At 36.9% G+C, this 24630-nt stretch overlaps 1 protein-coding gene across 1 annotated transcript in view; it reads right to left on the bottom strand.

Moving 5' to 3' along the window:
• The window catches only part of LOC148945312 (protein aveugle-like), a 49141-nt gene that overhangs the window by 11047 nt on the left and 13464 nt on the right, over positions 1–24630 (bottom strand). Inside the window, exons 2-3 of the mRNA XM_089098616.1 lie at positions 23786–23885; positions 17912–18028 (exon numbers count right to left, since the gene is read on the bottom strand). Coding sequence (XP_088954742.1) covers positions 17912–18028; positions 23786–23836 — 168 coding nt within the window. The 5' untranslated portion in view covers positions 23837–23885. The remainder of the gene's footprint in view (positions 1–17911; positions 18029–23785; positions 23886–24630) is intronic.

The raw sequence follows: 24630 nt of genomic DNA, 5'->3' as shown, positions 1-24630 counted from the left end.
CGCACGATTTCTGGAAAGAAAAATGCTGCATTAAGTAAAACTCAGTTATTAAGCACTTACTAGGTGACAGGGGCATGTTTAGGAGAGGATGGGGGGAGGACTCCCCCCTAAAGATCCTTAGAAAGGACTTCTGTCGGGCGAAACCCGGCAAAAGTCACTATCTTTCAGCGCAAAGTGTAGCTTTTGGAAGGGGTTTCGCCGGGGTAAAGGAACACATAAATTCACGAGGTCGTACTATGCCTATTTAAAACTAGGCCACTCTCTCTCTCTTTCTCTCTCTCGTGATCAAAACTCCAATATTTAACCGTTTAAACGAGGGTGTGAAGGAAGAAAAATGCAAGGGAAAGAGGACAACTCTCAATCCTGGGGTTGAAAATTTCCACGGCCTCGCGGTACTCTGTTGTCTTGTCTCAAATACTAAAACTTAAAGGTGTTAAGTGGCAGTTCTTAATACTAGATCAAAAATTTTCGCCGCTTCCCGGCATAATATTAACTTTAAAACTATTTGCTTCCATACGAAAATATCTGAGCAGCACAAGAAAAAGGGACGTTTTAGCAGGAAAATTCCTTAATTTTTCGGCGCTTCGCGCATGAAAATCCTGCTTCAGACCATCCAATTATTTTGCCTGTCGGCAAATAAGCAGTAAAACAAAATGACAATATTCTTGGACTGGATTTACAAAAACGTTGACCCTTTGTGGCAAACTATTAATCATAATATCGAAGTTTTCACCACAGCAGAAATTTTTGTTTTCAAACCATTTGCTTGCCATTATTAAAAAGAAACGTTAAATGTGCCATGCCTTTTTTTTTTTTTTTTATAAATTCGTCAGTGCAATGTCGATTTTTATCGACACATTTTCGTCGCCTTCCCCTTAAAGGAAAATTGCTAGCAACGCCCCTGCTAGGTGCCATCGTCCTTTCCTTTGCTTTTAAAAATGAAAGAAAAAAACATCAATGGCTGCTCAAATCATCGGGGCGCCTCCAGACAGTGTCCAAACCTTCCCCCAAAAATTGTCCGGAGGTACCCCTAAGGAGCCTTTCAGAAGAAAAGAGTTATAACCAAAGAACACCTAGAGTTACGTCAATCTTATTTAGAGGAAGTTTATTTGGGTTCGTTTTGCTTGTTCTTAGAACATTACATTAAATGTATCTATAAAACTTACCTCTCTATTTCACTTTTATCGTCACGCGGAAAAATTGGCAACTGTCTCTTTAAAGTCTTATTACCGACTGATTCACTGCCATGCTCTTTGATGAAAGTGCAATCTTGCCTCCAAGACGAACAGTAAAATGGTATATCTTTGTGATTTTTTCCAATTTTTCCGCTAGATAGCTAAGCCAACAGGTTCGATGTCTGGAGGTGCCCCGTGTGCGGAGGTACCCCAGTCTCCCCTATACCTTAGCGGAGGTCCCAGCATTTCATGTCAATTTTTAGCTTTTTTATGGAGGTTATCGAGGCCCCTTCCATTTCACTCAATTTTCAGAAAGTTTTTTTTCAAGAGCTTTTTGTTTTATCGCGAAATATACGAACATCTTGCCAGAGATCTTATCCTTTGTCGGGTGCTTCAGAGGAGCGCTCCGGCCCCCCCCTTCAACCAGTCGATAAGGAGGCTTTTTAACGAGATAAAAAATTCATTTTTAATGTTTTACAATAATGAATTTACAGGCCATTTCATGGGGGTATTCGAGGCCCCCTTCCTTTTAACTAAATTTCAGAAGGGTTTAAAGTTCGGCTTTCTTTGAATTAAGCCTTTTTGCTTTATATTTTGAGAGTTTTAGCCAATTTTTTTTCGTATTTTAAGATTTGTTTGATATTCTTATTATTTTCTTGGGTTTATGCATATCTCACATAAGGTATTTTACGGGTTTTTTTTCGAGAGCTGTCTCTCAATTTCATAATGCTTTTAAGTTCGAATTTCTTTGAATGAAGACTTTTGCTTTATTTTTTGAAGATTTAAACCTTTTTTTCTGTATTTTAAGATTTGTTTCATATTTATTATCTTCTAGGAATTATGCATATCCCAATCCAAGCAATAACTTTCAAAAGGCTTTATAACATCATTTCAGAACAAGTTCTTTCATCAATATTCCTCTTTACTCATTTTTTTTTAAGTTGAAGTGCACATCTTATTTACTCACAACCTATTTTTCGACTTTATACCTATCTCAACACCAAGCAATACTTTTCAAAAGGCTTCAAAATATCATTTCAGAACAAGTTCTTTTACAGATCTTAAACCAGTTTCACCTTTCCTTACACTCCTACACCGAGCTATATCTGTCAAAAGACTTTGTAATATTAGGGTCCAATATTATTTTTTTACAGCTCTTTAACCAGTTTCCAACTTTTCTTACACTCTTACACCGAACTATATCTATCAAAAGAATTTGTAATGTTAATGTCAAATATTTTGTCTTTTACAGCTTTTTAAGCAGTTTTCAAGTTTGCTTACACTCCTAAAGTAGCTTCAATATGTAATTTTACGACATCTCTCTATGGTGTTCTAAGGGTTAGATCAGCATAATTTGCCACCTTTGACCATGGGTGCCCATAAGCTGAATTCCAGGGGGGGGGCAAACTTCGTCTAATTGCTACTTTTAGTGCTATATAATAGAAAGCTCAGAACAAAAATATAAAAAGAAGGCAGCATCATTCATCCAGGGGGGAGGGGCAAGACCCCCTCCTCCCCCTTCTGGGCGCCCATGGCTTTGAATATGCTGCAGTCAAGACAAATAGAGAATTGGTTAAATATTTGACAAATCTAGGGCCTTCTTCCTATATTGACGGGGCTTAAAGGAACTTTTAAAAGACGCAGAAGCTTGTGTCGCTAAGGATTCATATTGCTAGTGGTAGGTATCCCTACCAGGAATGGGTAGGTATCCTTCCTGGGGGATTTCCTATGTAACCCCAGACAAATCTCGATTCAGTTTGAAAAAAGTCTGCTGTGCGTTAACATGAATGATAATATTGAGTTAGAAATATCTTTTTATTGCGACTGTTCTAAATGTAAAGGGCCGTATCATGATTTCAGCAATTCTTATCAGCCTAATACAACAAATTTGGATATCGTGGACTCTAGAGTAGACAAGAAGAAATGGAAGAAATGAGGAGAAGAATGTTGGTTTATACGAAGAGAAAGTTATAATGGACACAAGGAAAGTCACACAATAAAGGTTCGTTATGTCAGAAAAGGAACAGGAACATCAAAATAAGACACATAGAAAAGAGCAATTTCTCTAAAGAGATATGTCAAAATATACTAGAAAAAACAGTGATGAAACCTCAAAGACAAATGTACACAAGGCAAGATGTATAAATGAATATTGTGATGAATACGAACTAAGAATGGCATGATAAAATCATGCCATCTATAATGTGTTCAATGCTATTGTGGCTGAGTTTGCATCCTTGCTGGTAACTTGAAAAAGTTTCTGAATTGTTTTGAGGTTTTTTTCCTGTTGTGATTTACCCTCTAAAGATAGATGTTTTACCAAGTAGTTTTGCATGACCTTCTCCAATTATTAGAATAAGCCGTTTTCCCTGGGTATTTTCACCAGCGCCATCTTTTTCTCGGGTAGATTGGCACGCTATCTATAGTATAAATTTTCATAGCACCATTTTTGATTTCTTATCGTTAAAAAGCGTACTGGGAACTAGCAGAAGAGGGGAAGAAAACTCCCGCAAGTGACGTATTGTACCCGCCGGTATTAAGTTACCCGTAAATTGCGGGGGACAGTTGAGGGGGTCCTTACATTTACCTTGTTCCTAGGTTCATTCATTTTGTATGTATTCAGCATTCGGTGAATACATACAGGCATGGCGTGGACCGCTGGATTGCTCGTTTATTGTCCTGTTCTGAATTTTGTCCAAATGAGTATCGAAAAAGGTTTTTTCCGAATATTATGAAGAAAGATATGTCTGAATTTTTCACGCTCGTCCAGGTTTCAGAAGCGAGGAGGCAAATCTTCCAGTTTTGCCATTCTGGGGGAATTCAGCCTAGGAGAGTGGGTACAAATGTATTCATCGCGAAGTATTATGCTCATGATGTTGGTCTGCCAGTCTTTGTTATCCGCCACCCTAGTGAAGTACCACTTATTCCTGCAGATGCTTTTTGTGCGTTGAGTTACCGTGTGAACTCCGGTTAATGCAAGAGTGTTCTGTCTCTTCAAAACCGTCCTATGCAGTTATTCTAAAAAAAAAAACACCTATTGACCTTAAAGATCCTATTGAGTGCAAAGAGACCCTTGATACTCTGGATGATCATGATGGTATCATAAGTGTGAGATCTGATCCTGTCAAGAAAAGATGGGTAGTTCACACCCGAGATAAAGCCTCAGCCGTCTCTCTCGCCGCCGCTGCAACTAGTCAACTAAATCTATCCACTCATGTCCTTAGTCAAAAAGTGCTTGGTATTGTGAGTAACATCCCTGTCGTTGTGCAAAAATCAGAGCTTATTAGTATGATTCCCGGTCTTGTTGATGCAACTAAAATTGGAAGTTCCAGATCCTTCCGCCTTGAATTTCTAGACGATGCTGCCTTAAATAAAGCTATAAATGAGGGTTTGTGTTTGGGATACGAGCTTTTTAAAATTAGACTTTTTCAGGAGTTACCTCCTAGATGCTACCGTTATTAATCGCCAAAACCTAGTGTCATAAATTGCTCACTCCCATCGATAAATTAAATTTGTTCACGTTGCGCTGGTGCACATTGTATCAAATGTGGTAATCTTTCCACTGAAATCCTGAATTGTGTCAACTGTGGTTGAAATCATTTTTCCTATAGCCTCAGATGACCAAGGTTAAAAAAGCTCTGAATAAGGATGAAAAATGATTGGTAGTGGCAATAGATTTCACTTTGTTTCACTTAATATTAACGGAACCAAAGACAAAGATCTTCTTATTGATGAGCTTCTTAATTATGATATAGTTTTCCTGCAGGAGAATTTTCTAACTAAAGCCAATACAGATACTCTTAAACGGTCATCTACCCACCACAAATTTGTACGTGAAGCTAAAAAAAAACGCGCGGTCGACCCTCTGGGGGCCTTGCAACTTTAGTTCGCCTCGCTAAGAAACCTGGGCTTATTTCTTCTGATCATAGTTTTCTGGCAATAAAATGCGGTAATATGGTCCTCGTCAATATCTATATGCCATACAATCGCAAGAACATTTCTTCCCTATCTGTCTTCGCGGGTTCTTGTAAGCGACTCAGGACACTTCTTCTAAGAGTGACCAATCAGGGATTAAATTGGATTGTGGCTGGTGATATTAATGCCAACCTTCTGTCCCAATCTGAATGAAGTGACCTGTTTTATGATGCTTTGCCTAGTGGCTATCAGTTAGTCAATAAAGATAAACAGTTTACCTACATTCATAACCGTGATGGTTCTAGATCAAACCTTAATCATAATTATAGTTTCAAGTGGATCACTCATGATTCCTCCTGTCATTGTTTTGGATGATAAAATTGAGGATGATCACTTGCCTTTAGCTTGTGAAATTGAGTCGCCTACTCTACTGGCTTATAACCGTTTTTCTTACCATAATAAATGGTTTAATAAGCCAAATTAGAGTGACCAATCAGGGATTAAATTGGATTGTGGCTGGTGATATTAATGCCAACCTTCTGTCCCAATCTGAATGAAGTGACCTGTTTTATCATGCTTTGCCTAGTGGCTATCAGTTAGTCAATAAAGATAAACAGTGTACCTACATTCATAACCGTGATGGTTCTAGATCAAACCTTGATCATATCATAGTTTCAAGTGAATCACTCTTGATTCCTCCTGTCATTGTTTTGGATGATAAAATTGAGGATGATCACTTGCCTTTAGCTTGTGAAATTGAGTCGCCTACTCTACTGGCTTATAACCGTTTTTCTTACCATAATAAATGGTTTAATAAGCCAAATTAGAGTGACCAATCAGGGATTAAATTGGATTGTGGCTGGTGATATTAATGCCAACCTTCTGTCCCAATCTGAATGAAGTGACCTGTTTTATGATGCTTTGCCTAGTGGCTATCAGTTAGTCAATAAAGATATACAGTTTACCTACATTCATAACCGTGATGGTTCTAGATCAAACCTTGATCATATCATAGTTTCAAGTGGATCACTCTTGATTCCTCCTGTCATTGTTTTGGATGATAAAATTGAGGATGATCACTTGCCTTTAGCTTGTGAAATTGAGTCGCCTACTCTACTGGCTTATAACCGTTTTTCTTACCATAATAAATGGTTTAATAAGCCAAATTAGAGTGACCAATCAGGGATTAAATTGGATTGTGGCTGGTGATATTAATGCCAACCTTCTGTCCCAATCTGAATGAAGTGACCTGTTTTATGATGCTTTGCCTAGTGGCTATCAGTTAGTCAATAAAGATAAACAGTTTACCTACATTCATAACCGTGATGGTTCTAGATCAAACCTTGATCATATCATAGTTTCAAGTGAATCACTCTTGATTCCTCCTGTCATTGTTTTGGATGATAAAATTGAGGATGATCACTTGCCTTTAGCTTGTGAAATTGAGTCGCCTACTCTACTGGCTTATAACCGTTTTTCTTACCATAATAAATGGTTTAATAAGCCAAATTGGAAACGAGTAAATTCTGAAGTTTATTTGTATGTTTTTTACTCGTTATTATCAAGCCTGAAAGTGCCTTTTCACCATTTACAAACCTCTGTAAGGTCAACGACAGCTAAGATTGATTTAAATTGTTACTATTACCAGATCGTGCATTGTTTGAAGCCAGCTGCTTCAGTTTCAATTCCTGTTGAACGTGTTAGATTTGGCACCAGAAAACCATTATGGAATGTGTGCCCAGAAGTGAAAAAAAGCTAAACAACGTGCGAAGTTTTGGCTTCGCCTTTGGATTGTTTGTGATCGGCCCAACTCTGGTGAAGTATTTAAAATTAAGCAAAATTCGAAACGTCAGTTTAGATCTTCTTTGCGTCAAGCCCACCTGAATGGTTTGGATGGCCCCTCGGATCGGAAGTCTTGGTCCAATATAATTAATAGCAGCAAGTGTGTGCCTGCTACCGTTTCGATTATCAAAATCAGTGATTTTGTTGCTCATTTTACTCGTGTTTTTTCTACATTCAATCATTCTATCCAGTCCATGTTTTCTTCCTTATTGTATAATACTGTTCCTCGAGTTCTTCAGTAAGTCCATATATCGTCAATATCTTGTGGTGATATCTATCGGGCTTTGAAAAGTGTTAAGAAATTAAGTGCTCCTGATATGGATGGTCTGTGTGACCATTACTTCATCATTAAGTGTCCATTATTGTGAACACACATTCAGGTCATATTTCAGATGTGTTTAGCCCAGTCGTTAGTTCCAGATAGTTTTCTTTCGGAAATTGCAACATCAGTTTTGAAAAAGGGAAAGGACGCAGATTAGTGTTCCAGTTATCGACCAATTACAGTGTCCTGCTTCCTGAGCAAGCTGTTCGAGTATGTCGTATTGCCTGAAGTTTTGACTAAATGTGATTTTCTGATTATCAAGTTGGGTTCAGAGCCAGTTTTGGTTGTTGTCAAGCCCACCATATACGTGGTCAGTTGCTAGTCTCGGCAAAAATGCAAAAAAGTTCACTTTGTTTTTGCTCAGTTGATATCTCGGGCGCTTTTGACAATGTTGTACATTCGCAAGCGCTTCACTGCTTAGTTAAAGCAGGAGTTAATTCTTCCGTAGTAAAAGTTCGTCAATATTGGTATTCCAATTCGTTGGTTTGGTTAAACTAGATGTCTGATACATCCGAGCCTATCTCAGTAAAGAAGGGAGTCAGGCAAGGCCAGAACAAAATTTGTACTTAACTGAAAAAATATAAATGTTTTTACCTTTATAACTTTAATAAATTAAATAATATTAACATTTTGATTACTAAATATCAGTATATGTATATTAAACTGACAATGCACAATCATTTGTATGTTTTCAGTAAAGTGCAAATTTTGTTCTGGCCCTGGGAAGGAAGAGGGGTTTTGCGCCTAACTTATGTTAATTTCTGCTAGTTTTGAGTTATGGCTCGGTTATTTATTGCAATTTCTGTGCGTTTTGGGTTTCATTTATTTATCGATACTGATTCGTGGTAGTTTCACGCTTGGTGGATTATTTGATTTTATTTTTGCTCATTTTTTGTTTAATGGAGTTCTTTACTTTTCTTTGAAAAAACTTATTTTGTGGAAAAAGTTTTTTAATTAATTTCTGTTCGTTTTATCTTGACCTAGTCTTTTCAAGGGAAAAGAAAATAATACTTTAATTTTTTTCGTTTTTTAAGACTTTATAGTTTGGCCTGCTATTTGTATGCTGGAGAAGAATTTTCAGCAATTTTTAACAACATACACCCTTTTAAAAATCTGGACACAAATAGTACTGTTTAATTTAGTTTCATACCTCCTCTAGTTGATCTGAAATAGAAAACTTGATACCATTCGCAAAAAAAAATCTGTTTACTTTCTTTGATAGCTTGGATAAACTTGCGCTATCTTGATTTGGCCAAATTTCAAGAGCCGAAGTAGCCTCAAAAGTTTAAAAATAAAGCTTTCAGTCGCTCTTAGAATTCTGCTGAGATGCCTTATTTGGAATTAGCATCAACACAGAGAATTCCGATTTGATCTTAAGGAAACCATTGTCTTTTAGACATAGTAGGAGGATGGGTCTGGAAGGGTGGTAGTGGAAGGGGGATTAGTTCCCTTTCAATAATTTTCGACTATTGAAAAGGCATCAACCCTTTCTATTTTCAATTGAATGAGTCCTTTTCGAAGTTCCTAAGACAACTCTTTCGATACCAAGTGCCCTGGTCTAAACAACAACAACAACAAAAAATAATACATTATACCCACATCGATCTTTACTATAAAAATGCCAAGCCTTCCAATCACTTTTGACTATGAAAAAGGGCACTAGGCCTTTCGATTTCCAATCGAATGAGCCCTTTTCGAAACGACAACGCTTTCTATAAACACCTTATATGTCCCCATGGCATAAATTACAACCCTTACACTAAGGTCTGTTAGGGTGGTTGTCGCCCTCTAAGACCGAATTTCCAGAACTTTCAACTACGTTAAACAACATGGCTATCTCAAAATTTTGGTTGGATGTGTTTGGGGAAATGATGGGCGTATAAATGGCGTTAGCCACTCTCCAATCACTTTCAACTATTAAAAATGGTCATAGCACTTTCAATTTCTAATTGAATGAGCACTTTTGAAGTTTTTACTATAGAAATTTCAATAACAACCTTATATACCCCCAGGGCATAACTTACAACCCTTGCCCCGAGTGCTGGGGGAAGGGAGGGGGTCATTCTCAAAGACCTAATTTCCAGAACTTTCTACTGCGTTGAACAAAATGGGTATATGAAAATTTTTATTGGATGTATTTAGAGGAGTGACGGGCGTGAGAGGGAGGTTAGTTACCCTCCAATCACTTTGGACTATTACAATGGGCACTAGCCCTCTCAATTTCGAACTGAATGAGCCCCATGTGAAGTTTTACGACAACTCTATTTATAAAAACCTTATATGCCCCCAGGGAAGAACTTACAACCTTTGCCCTTGGGTCTCTGGGGGGTTTTCCATCCTTAATTACATAATTTCCAGAACTTTCAACTACGTTGAACAAAATGGCTATCTCTAAACTTTGATTGAATGTGTTTAGGGAAATGGTGGGCGTAAGAGGGGGGTTAGTTACTCTCCACTCACTTTCGACTATTAAAAAGTTTCAATTTCCAATCAAATGAGTCCTTTTTGAAATTTCTATAAGAGCTTTCTATATAAACTTTATATGCCCCCACGGCATAACTTACAACCCTTGCACTGAGGGCTCTGAGGGGGGTTATCCTCCTAAAAGACCTAATTTCAAGAATTTTCAAATACGTTGAACAGAATGTATATCTCAAAATTTTGATTAGATGTGTTTGGGAAAATGGTGGGCGTGAGAGGGGTGTTAGTCACTCTCTAACCAATTTCAACAATTAAAAACGACACTAGCCCTTTTAATTATTAGTTGAATGAGCACTTTTGAAGTTTCTACACTATCAATAAAACTTTATACGTCCCCAGGGCATAATTTACAACCCTTGCCCTGAGGGCTGTGGGGGGGGGGGGGTTACCTTCCTTAAAGACCTAATTTCCAAAACTTTAAACTCCGTTGAATAAAATGGCTATCTAAAATATTGATTGGATGTGTTTGGAGAAAAGATGGGCATGAGAGGGGGGTTAGTTGCCCTTAAATCACTTTTGACTATTAAAAAGTGCACTAGCCCTTTGAACTGTCAATCGAATGAGCCCTTTTTCAAGTTTCTACGACAAAGATTTCAATAAAAACCTTATATGCCCCCAGGGCATAACTTATAACCCTTGTCGTTAAAGACTGTGGGGGGAGTGTCCTGCTCAAAGGTATAATTTCCTGAACTTTGAACTGCGTGGAACAAAATGGCTATCTCAAAATGCTTTAGTGGATGTGTCTGGGAGAATGGTGAGCAGGGAAGGGATCTTAGTTACTTTCCAATCACTTTCGACTATTAAAAAGGCCACTAGCCATTTCAATTTCCAATTGAAATGAGCCCTTTTTGAAGTTTCTACGACAACTCGCATATATAAAACATTATATGCCCCCTGGGCATAATTTACAACCTCTGGCCCTGAGGGCTGTGGGGGGGTGTCATCATAAACGACCTAATTTACAGAACTTAAGACTACGTTGAATAAATGGACTATCTGAAATTTTTGATTAGATGTGTTTTGGGAAAAGGTGGGCGTGAGAGGCGGGTTAGTTGCCCTCTAATCACTTTTGACTATTAAAAAGGGCACTAGTGCTTTGAATTTCCAATCGAATGAGCCTTTTTTGAAATTTCAGGGTTCGGACAGGTCGGTCCGTTTCAAAATATAGGCTTTGTCCTATTTTTATAGGATTTCCCGGGCCCAAATATAGGCCAAATATAGGATTCGGAAGTCCTCGGGATCAGATCTGTGGTAGACGGCGTGGGATGCCTGGTCACATAAATTCGTCATTTCCCGAGTTTTTGCATTTATTTATTTATTTATTTTTTTATTTCAAATACAAAATGTACAAATAGTAAAAAACAGTAAAAAATCAGATACACATACTGTGCCAACGATTGACTGATACAGGTAAAATATTTGGAATCACTCTTGCTGCTTCTTCGTCATCAATTATGATATGAGGTCATTTTTTCTCTTTGCAAGAGACTGCTCCATTCTCGCAGATTCCACCATCTGCTCTCTTTCACTTGTTCTGGACTTCACAGCATTGACATAGAAAATGGCCTTGTCTTTCAGTGTTACTTTCTCACCGAAAGCTCGTTCCTTATTTTCTGAAACTATGGGCTTTTCTGCAAATTTTTCAGCAAGGTTCAACATTTCTGGTGAGAAATTTTCAGTCTCCGTCATGAAATCTGGAGTAAAGACCCGTCCGCAAAACGTCATAACTAGTCTTTTGATCTCTGAGTGCATATCATGAATGAGTGGCTCTTCTTTCTGGAACAGTTGGGTGAAACTCATGAACAGTTCTGCTGAGGCTAGAACAAACTCGAGTTGGGCCTTCATCGTTGCACTTTTTATATAAACCACAATCTTCAGAAATTTGGGAGTGGATAGAAGATTCTTCAGTTTTTTCTCTCTCAGCACGAAGTTCAGGAAGTACTCTAAGATTGCCGGCCACTGCTGCATGATTATACCGAGAGCACGTCCGATCGTCAGCCAGCGGCTTGGGACATGCTTCATAAAATCATTCTCTGGCACTCCCAGTTTCTTTTGGCACTTTCGATAGCCTTCACAACGTGCAGGCCAGCTGTCAAAAAATGAATGCACAAGAATAACAAAGTCGGAACTTTCTTCTCTGAACACCTGAAGACCTTTCAAGAAAGCGTTATGAATTATACGGATGTTGCAAGTACCAATGTTCAACATTCCCTTTCCCGTCACTTTCTTTTTTTCGGCATTGAACTTGTTCTAAACGCTATTGTTGACATTTGGTCCATCAGTTCCAAGCGTGATCAGTTTTTCAAGTGGTAGCTGATTCTGATCAATGGCTGACATAATCTTCCTATACAGGTCATCACTTGTTGCGTGGCCCATAAAACTTGTGCATAAATGTCTGCTCTGAATTTTGTTTCCGTATGAGAACCAATATCGACCACGTATCTGTAAGTCTTTCATACCAGCGTTGTTGGTTGTCTTGCCATATACGAGTACGAAATATAACTAATTTTCCTTCACAAGCATTTGCGTACAGTAAGGATGCAGCGCATCGGTGATCAGATATGCGTGTTTCTTTTCCTACAGAAACATTCTATCAGGGATCTTACCCGGAAAAATAACATGGAAGGTTGCGACAATATGGTCTGAAGAGTTAGCAGACATGGAACTCTTTACCGTCTGAAGTGCCCATATTAACTCAGATTTATAAGCGGCATCACACTCACAAAACATGTTTGTACCAACTAATGGTTTATCCTTGGTTGTTTCATTAAATCAAGAGTGCCCGGTCAGGTGAAGCTGTAGTGGATGTAGTTGGGTAGTGACTGCAGCATTTTATTCTGTAGATTGTATATATTGGTTTAGCTGAGTAACCCCAGCTCTGCAACCCAGATTTTCCAAGCAGACTTCTCAAAAGAACGAGTACTGGTCGTTCCCAGTCTTACACCATTTGCCAATCTTTCTACCGCTGCAATCCGTCTTAGCAAGCCATGAACTATTGAACTGGATAGGCCCCATACTCAATTACCAAGCATCATCTGCAAAATAGCATCCCACGATTAAAAGGCCATAAAAAGAAAGATTGTGGATATGGCCGAAACTGGGCCATATTTGCATCAGCCTTTTATAGTGTTCAGCCAGGAAACGCATAAGTCGCAAGAACTCACAGTCTCATTAAGCAGAGACTGCTAGCCTATATACTGATCTTCGCTCATTTCGGACAGACCCAACATGACAAAAAACAAAACATACGCTACTAAGTCAACACAACAGCATAGCCCAGGCAAAAGCAGCTTACTAATCGCAACACAAAGCATTAGTTAAGTTCAAACAGCTCAACAGTTGTAATTACTTATCGATCTACACCGAAAGACAGCACAGTCTACAAGCAAAGTCGAAAGCAAAGAAAAGCATATCTTGGCTTACTTAACGAGCAGTGAAAATTGCAAATAGTGAGCAATGTTCTTAGTGATCTTCAGCCAAAAATAAAGGAATAATAGGATTTTAGCCAAAACACAGGCATTTTATAGGAGTGCATTAAAATATAGGAATTTATTGGAATTTATAGGCGAGTCCGAACCCTGAAGTTTCTACGACAACGCCTTCTATAAAAAACCTTATATGCCCCCAGGGCACAACTTACAAACCTTGCCCAAAGGGCTGTGGGGGAATGACCTCAAAAACATAATTCCTATCTGGAAATCAACTACGCTGAACAAAATGGCTATCTCAAAATTTTGATTGGATTTGTTTCGGGAAATAGTGGGCGTGGAAGGGGTGTTAGTCACCTTCCAATCACTTTCGACTATTAAAAACGACACAAGCCACTCCAAATTCCAATTGAATGAGCCCTGTTCGAAGTTTCTACGACAACTTCTTCGATACGAAGTGCCCTGCTCTAAAGAAAAATAATTAATAATCAATACATTTTGCCAACATTGTTCTTATATGCCCCCAGGGCATAACTTAAAACCCTTACCCTGAGGGTTGTGGGGAGTGTCCTCCTCTTTACTTAGTCCCTGTTTCTTGTCTCGTTCTCGAGTGTCCCCTTTCTTTACTTAGGTAGCGCGATCGCGCTGCCTATGATTTATACAACAGCTTTCTATATAAACCTTATATGCCCCTAGGGCATAACTTAAAACCCTTGCACTGAGGGCTCTAAAAGGCGATCATCCTAAAAGACCTAATTTCCAGAACGTTCAACTACGCTGAACAAAATGGATATCTCAAAATTTTGATTGGATGTGTTTGGGAAAATGGTGGGCGTGAGAGAGGCGTTAGTAACTATCCAATCACTTTCAACTATTAAAAAGGCCCTAGCCCTTTCAATTTCCAATTGAATGAGCCCTTTTGAAGTTTCTACGACAACGCTTTCAATAAAAACTTTATATGCCCCCAGGGCATAACTTACAACCCTTGCCCTGAGGGCTGTAGGGGGAGGGGTTGTCATCCTTAAAGACCTAATTTCCAAAACTTTCAACAACGTTGAATAAAATGGCTATCTAAAAATTTTTATTGAATTTGTTTGGGGAAAAGTTGGGCGTGAGAGGGGGATTAGTAGCCCTCGAATCACTTTAGACTATTAAAAGGGTGCTAGCTCTTTGAATTCCAACTCAAATGAGCCCCTTTATAGGTTTTTACGTAAAAAATTTCAAAAAAAAATCTTATATGCCCCCAGGGCCTAACTCATAATCCGTGCCCTGAGGGTTGTGGGGGAGTGTCCTCCTCAAAAATATATTTTCTATCTGGAAATCAACTATGCTAAAAAAAAAAGGGCTATCTCAAAATTTTAATTGGATGTGTTTGGGGGAATGGTGGGCGTCGGTGGGGCGGGGGGCTAGTTACCTTCTTATCACTTTCGACTATTAAAAAGGGCACTGGCCCCTTGAATTTCAAATCGAATGAGCCTGTTTTGAAGTTTCTACGACAACGCCTTCTATAAAAACCTTATATGCCCCAAGGGCATAGCTTAAAACACTTGCCCTGAGGGTTGTGGGGGAGTATCCTCCTCAAAAACTTATTTTCTATCTGGAAATCAACCACGCGGAACAATGGCTAGCTCAAAATTTGGATTGGATGGATTTGGGGGAATGAGGGGCGGGGGGGGGGGGCTAATTGCCCTCCAATCACTTTCGACTATTAGAAAGGGCCCTAGAACTCTCGACTTCCAATCCAATGAACCCCTTTTGAAGTTTCTACCACGACCCCTTCCATATGAAGAAGTGCCCTGCTCTAAAATAATAAATAGCACATTGTGCCAACATCGTTCTTATATGCCCTCAGGGCATAACTTAAAACCCTTGCCCGAAGTACCCAGGTATGGAAAAAAAAACAACAAAAAACACACACATTGTGCCCACATCGTTCTTTACTTAGGCAGCGCTAACGCGATGCCTATGATTGTCGTCACTTGAAATTTTTCTCCATTGTAATGAATAACTACGTATCTACTCATGTTTATGATAATTGTACAGAGTAATAGTTGTAACGACTACCAACACATGATCAAACTAATTCATAGCCCAATGAAATTTGCAATGGAAAAACAAAACTTGTTTGTTCACCAAACCAGGCACAAAGGTAGATAAAAAAAAGGTGCCAAAATCAAACTTTCAGTTGTTTTTTTTTATAATAATATTATTGTACCAGTAATATATTATCACCAGCACACTAAGCACCAAAGGCGTGCCACACTGAAACTGAAAATTGGAAACAAAAGTTTTGTATGATCCCCATCCACACTGTATCGGATTTGATGTGAATTAAGTATACCTGAAGGCGAAAATTCGCAATGGGTTTGATACAATTTTGTATTAATGGTTGTATTTTGGCTTTGTTCTCCTCAGATGCAAAATTTGACACGGTTACTCCACAGAGTTGTGGAAATACGGTCAACTCTACGAACTGACATAAATATAGAACGGAGCAAAATGCTAATATTGTAAGCATTTTAGGGGCTAAATTTGTTCTTATCTGCCCTTTTAAGCTGACTTACTTTTTTTTAAGTAAATAATAACTAAGTTCCGGAAAACATCCTAAGACAAGCACTGATCTGCTTTCTTCAGTTATAAAAACGCGGTTCTTTTCAGAGGAAATCGTTTAAGGGGATGTGGTACGATAAAGACTTGCCCTATCTCGTCAATTATAAACGATTTTAGTTTATGTGATCAAACCATTTAGAATTATGTTGGTAGCCTTAATATTACGATCCTTGATATTTTCAATCACGACCCACAAGCATAAATTGGATTCGATTTATTGAACTCGAACGGATACTATTGTTTGATTATTAAATTCATTTATATCTGATGAATCACTAAGTTGTTACTTAGTTAAATTCTAAGATAGTTGAAGTGCTAAATATGGGCAGAAAAAGGAACAGAAGAGGGCTCAACTTGAAGAGTGGTCAAGTCCACTGTGATGGTCGGAAGGAGAAATATATTTCCCAGGAAAGAATAGTCTTACCGAACCCTTTGCGTAATGCCCCTGCGTCACCAAGTATAAGGAGCGAGAAACTAGCTGAAAATGTATTATATATTTATATTTATAATTATATATTTAATATATTTTTGGTTTCCCGGCTAATCCTCCACTCTATTTTTCAAACGTAATTAAAAATCTTAGAACGATTGCCACCGGTAAACCCAGAAAAAAAAACAACATAGTTTTGAATTTGACTTTCAACGAAAATCTCTTAGTTGCTTGTGTATTTATAGTGGTCAAATAATTCCCTACTTCCCTACCTAAAGAAAACACTGTCAATTCGACGTTCAATGATTTTTCGTCGTTGCTTGTGCATTAACACTTTTCTGGCTAATGTCCCTCCCGGATGATTCCCTCCCTAGACGGTTACCGCTCGAAAAATTATCCCTGCGTATTAAATTTCGCTCATTTGATAAAAATACACGTTCAGTCAAAATTCCTTCTCTTCTACTTTCTTTTTCTTCCGTCGAGATGTGATACATTCGTAAAAACAAACGTGCTTTCATTCATTCATTAGCAAATGTCAACTTTTCTTACTTGTCAACCCCCCAAATTCTTGATTGATCTTGATAACTAAGCCCCCTGGAGAGGTCCTTTGTCCTTTGACAAATTCACCGACAAGAGAGTCCGAAAATCTAGCAATAGGCAACCATATTCCCTTAAGCTTGTCTACTAATAATCTACTAACAACCTATCAATGTGAAAAATCAAAATTCAATTACTTCTTTTTAGTTATAGACTAATTCCACGCATTTATTTTGGGACACCAGTGGCCAACTTATTGAAGAACCCTGGTTTCGGGTGATAAGAAACTAGATACATTAAAGCCCTAGAGTTACAAAAATATTTCGAACTTATTGGCAGACGAGGTTTAATAAAAAATCAACACCAGACCACTTTTCAATTCTAGATTTTAGTTGTTTTAGCTATTTATTCGACGCACAGATGGATGGTTTGGCTGTAAGAATACATTGAGCCATTTTTGGCAAAGTACTTTGAGTGTGCTGGTACATGGTTTACACCTACATCTGATATCTAGTTGTGGGCAAAAAATTAGGGTGCAATACAGTTTTACTATTTCTAAATATCCACAATGGGTGCTTCTAAATCGTCTATATTCCTTAGATTTTACAATACTACAAGTCAAACTCTCTTTAGCAAAAACTAAAAGCCCTTTTTATGTGCTAATAGATGGTTCATTACCTTTCGAGTAAAAAGCAAGTAAACTTAAAAAACAGAAATTATCACATGTTAAGAAGCAGCTATCAACCAGTTTAGTTTATCTTATAAACTAGATCTTTGCTTACACTTTAGTAAAAAATGATATTAAATTCAAATTTCCGTTTATATTCAAATGTTTCGAGAATCAATGCGTTATTAAAACATTTGTAACTAAAAGCCGAATGCAGTCGGTCCATTCCGTTGAGCTTCCAGTAGGGCCTAAGTGAAAGTTCCGCACTAAGTGCGGGGGGGGGGGGACAAAACGACAGTCCCTCTTTAAAGCGTGGTCGCGTTAAAGAGGTTAAAGATTTCTTAGTCGTTTTAACTTTAATTCGTTCTTTATCTGCATTTACAGAACCCGCTTTAAAATATTCATGAAAAACCTTTTTTTAGGTTTTTTATAATACATTAAACTACAAAAAAGACACAGGATAAATTAAAGATCAGGCACGCAGAAAACAGATAAAAGTTATACCTTCGTTAGTAAATCAGCATATTCAGAATAGTAGTCTCCACAATGCCGTCGAAACCATTTTAGGACATCAGCAGAATTCCAAAGATAGACAGGTTTAGGCCGCGTCGTGCGGTTTGACTAAAAAGTTAAGTAATAAATTAAATACATGTCCCCATATTTCAGACACACTATTAAAACCGTTTCATAGCTTGTAAAAATTGAAACGACAAAACCATGTAGTGCTCACATAAAAACGAAGGAATATTTGAAATCCTAGTGGCATATGAGATATTTCCTCGACATGAAATCATCTTCTTTCAATATTTTCTTGAAAGAAACAAGTCCACAGTAATGTTTTTCGTGGGCTAATCAACTGATCTTACAAACCGAGAGACCATTTTTGACAAGCGTGTGAGCAGACATTAAATATCAAAAAAGGTCACCTGTCTTGTGGTGTAAAAGGTCACCTTCAACTGTGCAGTTCAGCTTTTCAAGAAAAACAGAAGCTTAAATTTAAAACAAAACTAAATTATTATTTAGACTGAATAGCTAAAGTTATACGCACTAATTTTATATACAGCAGTATTGCTTAGTTAACCATCTTATTTCGAAAGAAGTCAATCGAATTAAAAGACAGTGTTGGCTCCTGCTTGGCCTATGGTTGTCTTTTCTCTCTTTTTCGAACGGAATTCAGTTTGGGAACTTGAGTTTTTGCATAGTGAGTTTTTTACTCTTTGTCTAATTAAGAAAGCTCCCTTTCCTAATTCCATCAATGAAGTTAAGGCAATATCTATATTATGTTTTGCGGTAATATCTTTTTTGTTGAACAGATTTTTCTGATGAATTTTGATCAAGCGTTGGAGTTGTTTATTCGTCCACAACTACGACCAGGCTCGTGCTGATCTGATCTCAGAGGGGGCACGCATCTAAGAGTGGGACGCAACTTCGTAAAAGAGGGAAATTTTTCAGAAAACATTACATATTAAAGGAACAGATCTCAACATTCCAGTAGCCCTGAGTGGATGAGTCTGCTTCCTAAGTCCCTGAGTAAACATTAATAAGCCAAATGTAAGTTTTGTTACATGGCAGTTTTAGATATTATCATATAAAACTCGGGGTGCATGGGGAGGGGATTTTTCATCTGCAGAATCTAGGGTCTTCTATTGGGCTAAAGCCATTCCAATCCCCATCCTGTCGACATCCTTATGCATAGACTCGTCTTAATCCATCATTTCATTAAAAAAAACTTGTCAGGCTCTATTTTGTTGTAATAGTTAGTGTGTTTAAGTAGATGCATGCCAAGATCATTTATAAAGGTTATATTTTTTGCCTTTAAAGAAAAAAAAAATCTAGACATCACTAGTCAAAACAATTCTGTTTTCTTTTCAAAATTTTTCCGAAGGTTTTGTCTACTCTGATGTAGGCAAAGTCAAAAGTACGCGTACAGAATTTTCGAAAATTCAGAAATACGTGAACCGAATTTTCAAAAAGGCAGAAACACGTGAATATACACGACCAGATTTTCACAAAAAGTCATAAATATGCAAACAGAATTATTTAAGTCGGAAAACGTGAACAGAATTTTCAAATGGTCAACCAAAAGCATACATCATTTGCAAAAAGTCAGAAACATTTGAATATAAACTTGAAGAAGTCAAAAACATATGACCAGAATTCTCAAAAGTCAGGAACACAAGAAAAGTGTTTTTAAAAAGTTGGAAAAACACATGGAACATAATCAAACGGTCGATTTTAGATTTAGTTACCCAATGTTAGATTAAATAATGTTACATTAACCTAACTTAGATGTTAACTATTTTCAACCTAGGTTATGGACCCCGAGTTATCTTCTGTAACAAACGAACAGAGTTTTGATAAAGTCAGGAACACAAGAGAAGAGTTTTCAAAGAAGTCAGAAAAACACTTGAACTTATCAAACGGTTGATTTTACATTTAATTAGCCCATGTTAGAGTTGTAGGCTATTTTTAACCTAGGTTAAATGTCCCCAAGCTAAGGTTTGAAACGTACAAATGGAGTTTCATGAAGTCAGAAAAATACGTGAACATAATCAAACATTGAATTTTACGTTTCATTAACCTAAGTTAGCGATTCACTGTCTCAACCTAGGTTGAATTTCAAATTAGTTTTCCATTGAAATTAGCTTAGCTTTTTAGCAAACTAGTTCTGACTTGTGAAAATTATGCTCATGCACTTTTGACTTTTTCAAGTTTCTATTCGTATGTCTCTGATTTTTGTAAAAATTCTTTATGGTTTTTTTTTTTACTTTTTGGTATGTTTAGTTGTTTTTTTTGTGGCTTGACTTGTGTGTGTTAGTTTTGTTGGCGTTTCTTTGTCTATTTCAAAGGGAGTTGATTGAAAAGTTAAGATTTGGCATGTTTAGTTATGATATTTCGTGATTTGACTTGCGTGTGTATTAGCTTTTTAGGTGTTTCCTTGTCTATTTCTATAATTATATTGTCTATTTGTTTACATCTTTTGAGATATTAAAAAGACATTCTAAGTTTTTATATTGCTCTTTACTTTCAAGTGAATGTCTAAATTCGATAAATCTCTTTCGGGCTAGCTTCAGAAACCACTCGAAGGCTTTGTTTATACACTTTTTAGATATAAATATTGCTCCAAACTTTCCTCTGAGGGTTAAGTTCAAAATAATCCATGTATTAAATTCAAAATTCATTCTCCGTCATCTCCCCAAAAGTTTCATCTCGATAATTCCGATGGCTCCTTGAATAACATGTATGACCCTTTTTGATCTAGGGGGATGTAAGTATCCATTTTTTTTCATAATCTTCTTGCCTGTATATTAAACAATATTATCTTTCATTCAGGAATGTTAAGTTTCCAATTCATTTTGAGATAGAAAAATTTATATATTTAGCTTTGATATTGCTCTTTACTTTCCAATGAAGGTTAAAATCAAATAAATCAATGGATTAAGTTTAACAGTGGCCCTCTTAGCAATCTCAGAAAGTTAAATCTCGATAATTCCAATCAGTGCTTGGATATTAATTATTGACTTTTCATATCACCTATATCCCTTTTTGACTTGGAAAGGCGGGAATCCCCATCTGTAAAAACTAAAAACAATGTTCAGAATTGAAGATAAATTATTTTTCCTCTTGGGTCTTACTGCGTCATCTGCATACAATTACTGATGACGGGATTTTTGAAAAGTCTATAATTAATATCCAAGAACCGATTGAAGCTATCGAGATGTCACTTTCTGAGATTATCAAGAGGGTGACTGGTGCATTTACTCCATGGAATATATTTCGAATTTGGACCTTCATTGGAAAGTGAAGAACAATATCAAAACTAAAAAACATATATTTTGATATCTCAAAATCAATTAGAAACAGAACATTTCTAATTGCATAATAAGATTGTCCAATATGTAGGCAAGAAGATTCTGATAAGTCAGAAACACCTGCAGAATTTTCAAAAAGTCAGAAACGTGTGGCAGAAACTGGAAAAAGTCAAAAGTACGCGTACAGAATTGTCGAAAAGTCTGAAATACGTGAAAAGAATTTTCAGAAAGGCAGAAAAACATGAACATACACGACAGGATTTTTCAGAAAAGTCAGAAACATGCGAATAGAATCATTTAAGTCAGAAAACATGAACAGAATTTTCATGAAGTCAAACAAAAGCGTACATAATTTTCAAAAAGTCAGAAAACATGAACAGAATATTCATAAAGTCAAACCAGAGCGTACATAATTTTCAAAAAGTCAGAAACATGTGAATAAAAACTTCAAGGTAAAAAACACATGAGAAGAATTTTAAAAAGTCATGAACACAAGAAAGATGTTTTTTAAAATGCCGGAAAAACACATGGAACACAATCAAACGGCCGAATTTAGATTTAATTACCCCATGTTAAATTAAATCATATTAGATTGACCTAAATTAGATGTTAGCTTTTGAAACACACAAAGTGAGTTTTCATATAGTCAGGAACATAACAGAAAAGTTTTCAAAAAAGTCAGAAAAACACTTGAACACAATCAAACGCTTGATCTTAGATTTAATTAGGCCATGTTAGATTAATTCATGTTAGATTAACCAAAATTAGTTGTTAGCTATTTTTAACCTAGGTTTTTAACCAATTTTAACTAAGTTAGGTTTTGACACGTACAAACAGAGGTTTCATAAAGTTAGAAAAACGCGTGAACATAATCAAACATTGAATTTTACGTTTCATTAACACAAATTAGCCATTCACTGTTTCAACCTAGGTTAAGTTTCCTCAAATTAGCTTTTTCAGTCAAATTAGCTCAGCTTTTTAGCAAATTAGCTTTGACTTTTGAAAATTCTGTTCATGTGTTTTTGACTTTTTCAAGGTTCTATTCGTATGTTTCTGACTTTTTTAAAATCCTTTATGAGTGTTTTGACTTTTTGGTATGTTTATTTGGGGGGGGGGGGGTTTGACGTCTGTGTATTAGCTTTGTTGGCATTTCTTTGTCTATTTTGAATTTTTGACCTAAAAAGATAAAAATTTCCATTTTTTTTCAGAAATTCTTGCCTATATATTGAGCAGTATTATCATGCAATCAAGACATTCAGTTCGAATTCATTTTGAGATAGTTAAATTCAAATTTTTAGGTTTGATATTGCTCTCTACTTTCCAATGAGGGTCAAACTTAAATAAATCAATGGAAGAAGGGGCGGGGAATCCCCCTAATAAAAACTAAAACGATATTCAGAATTTAAGACAAATTATATTTCCTCTAGGGTCTTATTGCGTCATCCGCATTATAAAATTATTGATGACGGCTGTGCAATAAATCATAGCACGTGTGCCAAAAAAATAAAGACCAATGAATAATCCATTGCGTAAAGATTCAGTTATGAAAACCCGATTAAACACGTGTGTGATAACCTTCACAGAGTTAGCTAAGCCCGTAAGCTAATAAATAAGGGAGAATCCCCCTCTGTAGAAACTAAACAATGTTCAGAATTAAAAACAAATTATTTTTCCTCTAGGGTCTTATTGCGTAATCTGTGTTAGAAAATTACTGATGACAGATGTGCAATCAATCATAGCACATGTACGAAAAAATTTCAGATGGATAAATAATCCATCACGTAAAGATCCAGTTATGGAAACCCGGTTAAACACATGTATGACGACCTTCACATAGTTAGCTCAACCTGTAAGCTAATATATGAGCCGTGTAAAAGTAAAGTCCCCAACAGGTAGCCTTGGGGAAAGGCCTTGGTCTATGGCTGCTCTGTAATTGCATAGACACTATCTAATTTTTTTTGTCGTCATTCACTGGACCAGGGCACCCTTCCTGGTCTGTACTACGTACCTTGTAAGATTAATCCCGAATGAAAAAAATTCTAGCCCTGCTTTTGGTATCACAAATTGACAAAGCCAATTTTTTTCAAAATGTTTAGCCTTCATTGAGTTCTACCTGCGATGGCTCTGTCAACGTGCCCGGTAATTTTTAAGCCAATCAGAGACGGAAAATTTGGGTCTTTTGTCGGACATCATGAATCGATACAGCCAAAATAGGTTTAAAAATTTAGTCCACATTGGTCTGCGAAATTTTTTCTACAGCCAAGCTTAAAAATTTAAGACTTTGACGAGGATATTTAGTACACATAAATAAAAAAAGGATCGTTAAACCAATTCGAAATAACATTTAACAACAGTTGTATTTATGACTGAAAAGTTACTTTTGTTGGACAGTGTGAATTGCTATAAAAAAAACAGGGAGACATTCAATACCGACAACATACTTGCCATCAAATGCATTACGTCTGAAAACCTTGTTTTTCTTTCCAACTCTCGACTACAGAATTTTTTATCCATTGAAGTTCACAAAATTTTATCAGCTCCTTATTTCAAAATTTTAAATACTCACCTTAGTTCGTGCAACAAAAGGCATGCTTTCCTCGTTTTCTTTGGCCCCCATTTAACCTAAATGTCAAATACAGTAATTGCTTGGATTTGGTGTCGTCAATCTGAAAAATATTTTTGCAATGAAGCTATACAATGAATGTTTACAGTCGAGAAACTTTTATATTCATCTCATTCAAGTAAACACAATTAAATGCCTTTACGGACACTAAACCTAGGATCATTCCAATATTTACATGGAATATACAGCAATTTTAGATCGCAGTCAAGTATACTACTGGTTGTTTCTTGAGTGTTCATAACGAAAGCTACAATTTCATGAGAAGTGGCACCCAATTGCAGAATATCTAGATTACTAGAAATGGCACAAGTGTGTATATTCAACATAGATTATCGTATCCGCATGAAACAAAGAAAATCGGTTAGTTCAAAAGTGAGTTTCTCAAACTCAAGTGCTTTTCCCTTGTGAATATTCTGAGGTCTGACCAAGCATCGTCCTTTACTAGGTTCCATCTACCGCTGAAGCTATGATTAACCCCCAAAACCACAACTGTAGGTGTTGACCAGGTTTTTATTAATGCATTCTGCCAGGCCGCCTAGTAATTAGGATAACAAAAAGAGATTTGGATACCTCAACTCACATCAAACAGAGGTAGATCAGGCACAGATCATAAAAAGACATAACAGTGGGCAAAGCTCTTACTTCCCATCAAGATTAGTTGTATTCAACACCCAATCTAGTAGTTCTGATTAAAACAATAATTCAGAGCCCCTGCCCCCCACCAGTTCTTCCCACCCCATAGGTCCTGAAGGATCATGAATTCTAAAAATACCTGGAACGCAAATTGA

The sequence above is a fragment of the Artemia sp. Qi Xiang Cuo genome, chromosome 13 (genome assembly GCF_049724085.1).
Source record: "Artemia sp. Qi Xiang Cuo chromosome 13, ASM4972408v1, whole genome shotgun sequence".
NCBI classification, from domain to species: Eukaryota; Metazoa; Arthropoda; class Branchiopoda; order Anostraca; family Artemiidae; genus Artemia; species Artemia sp. Qi Xiang Cuo.
The sequence above is the reverse complement of the archived record's forward strand: the minus strand, read 5'-3'. Positions and strand labels throughout refer to the sequence as shown.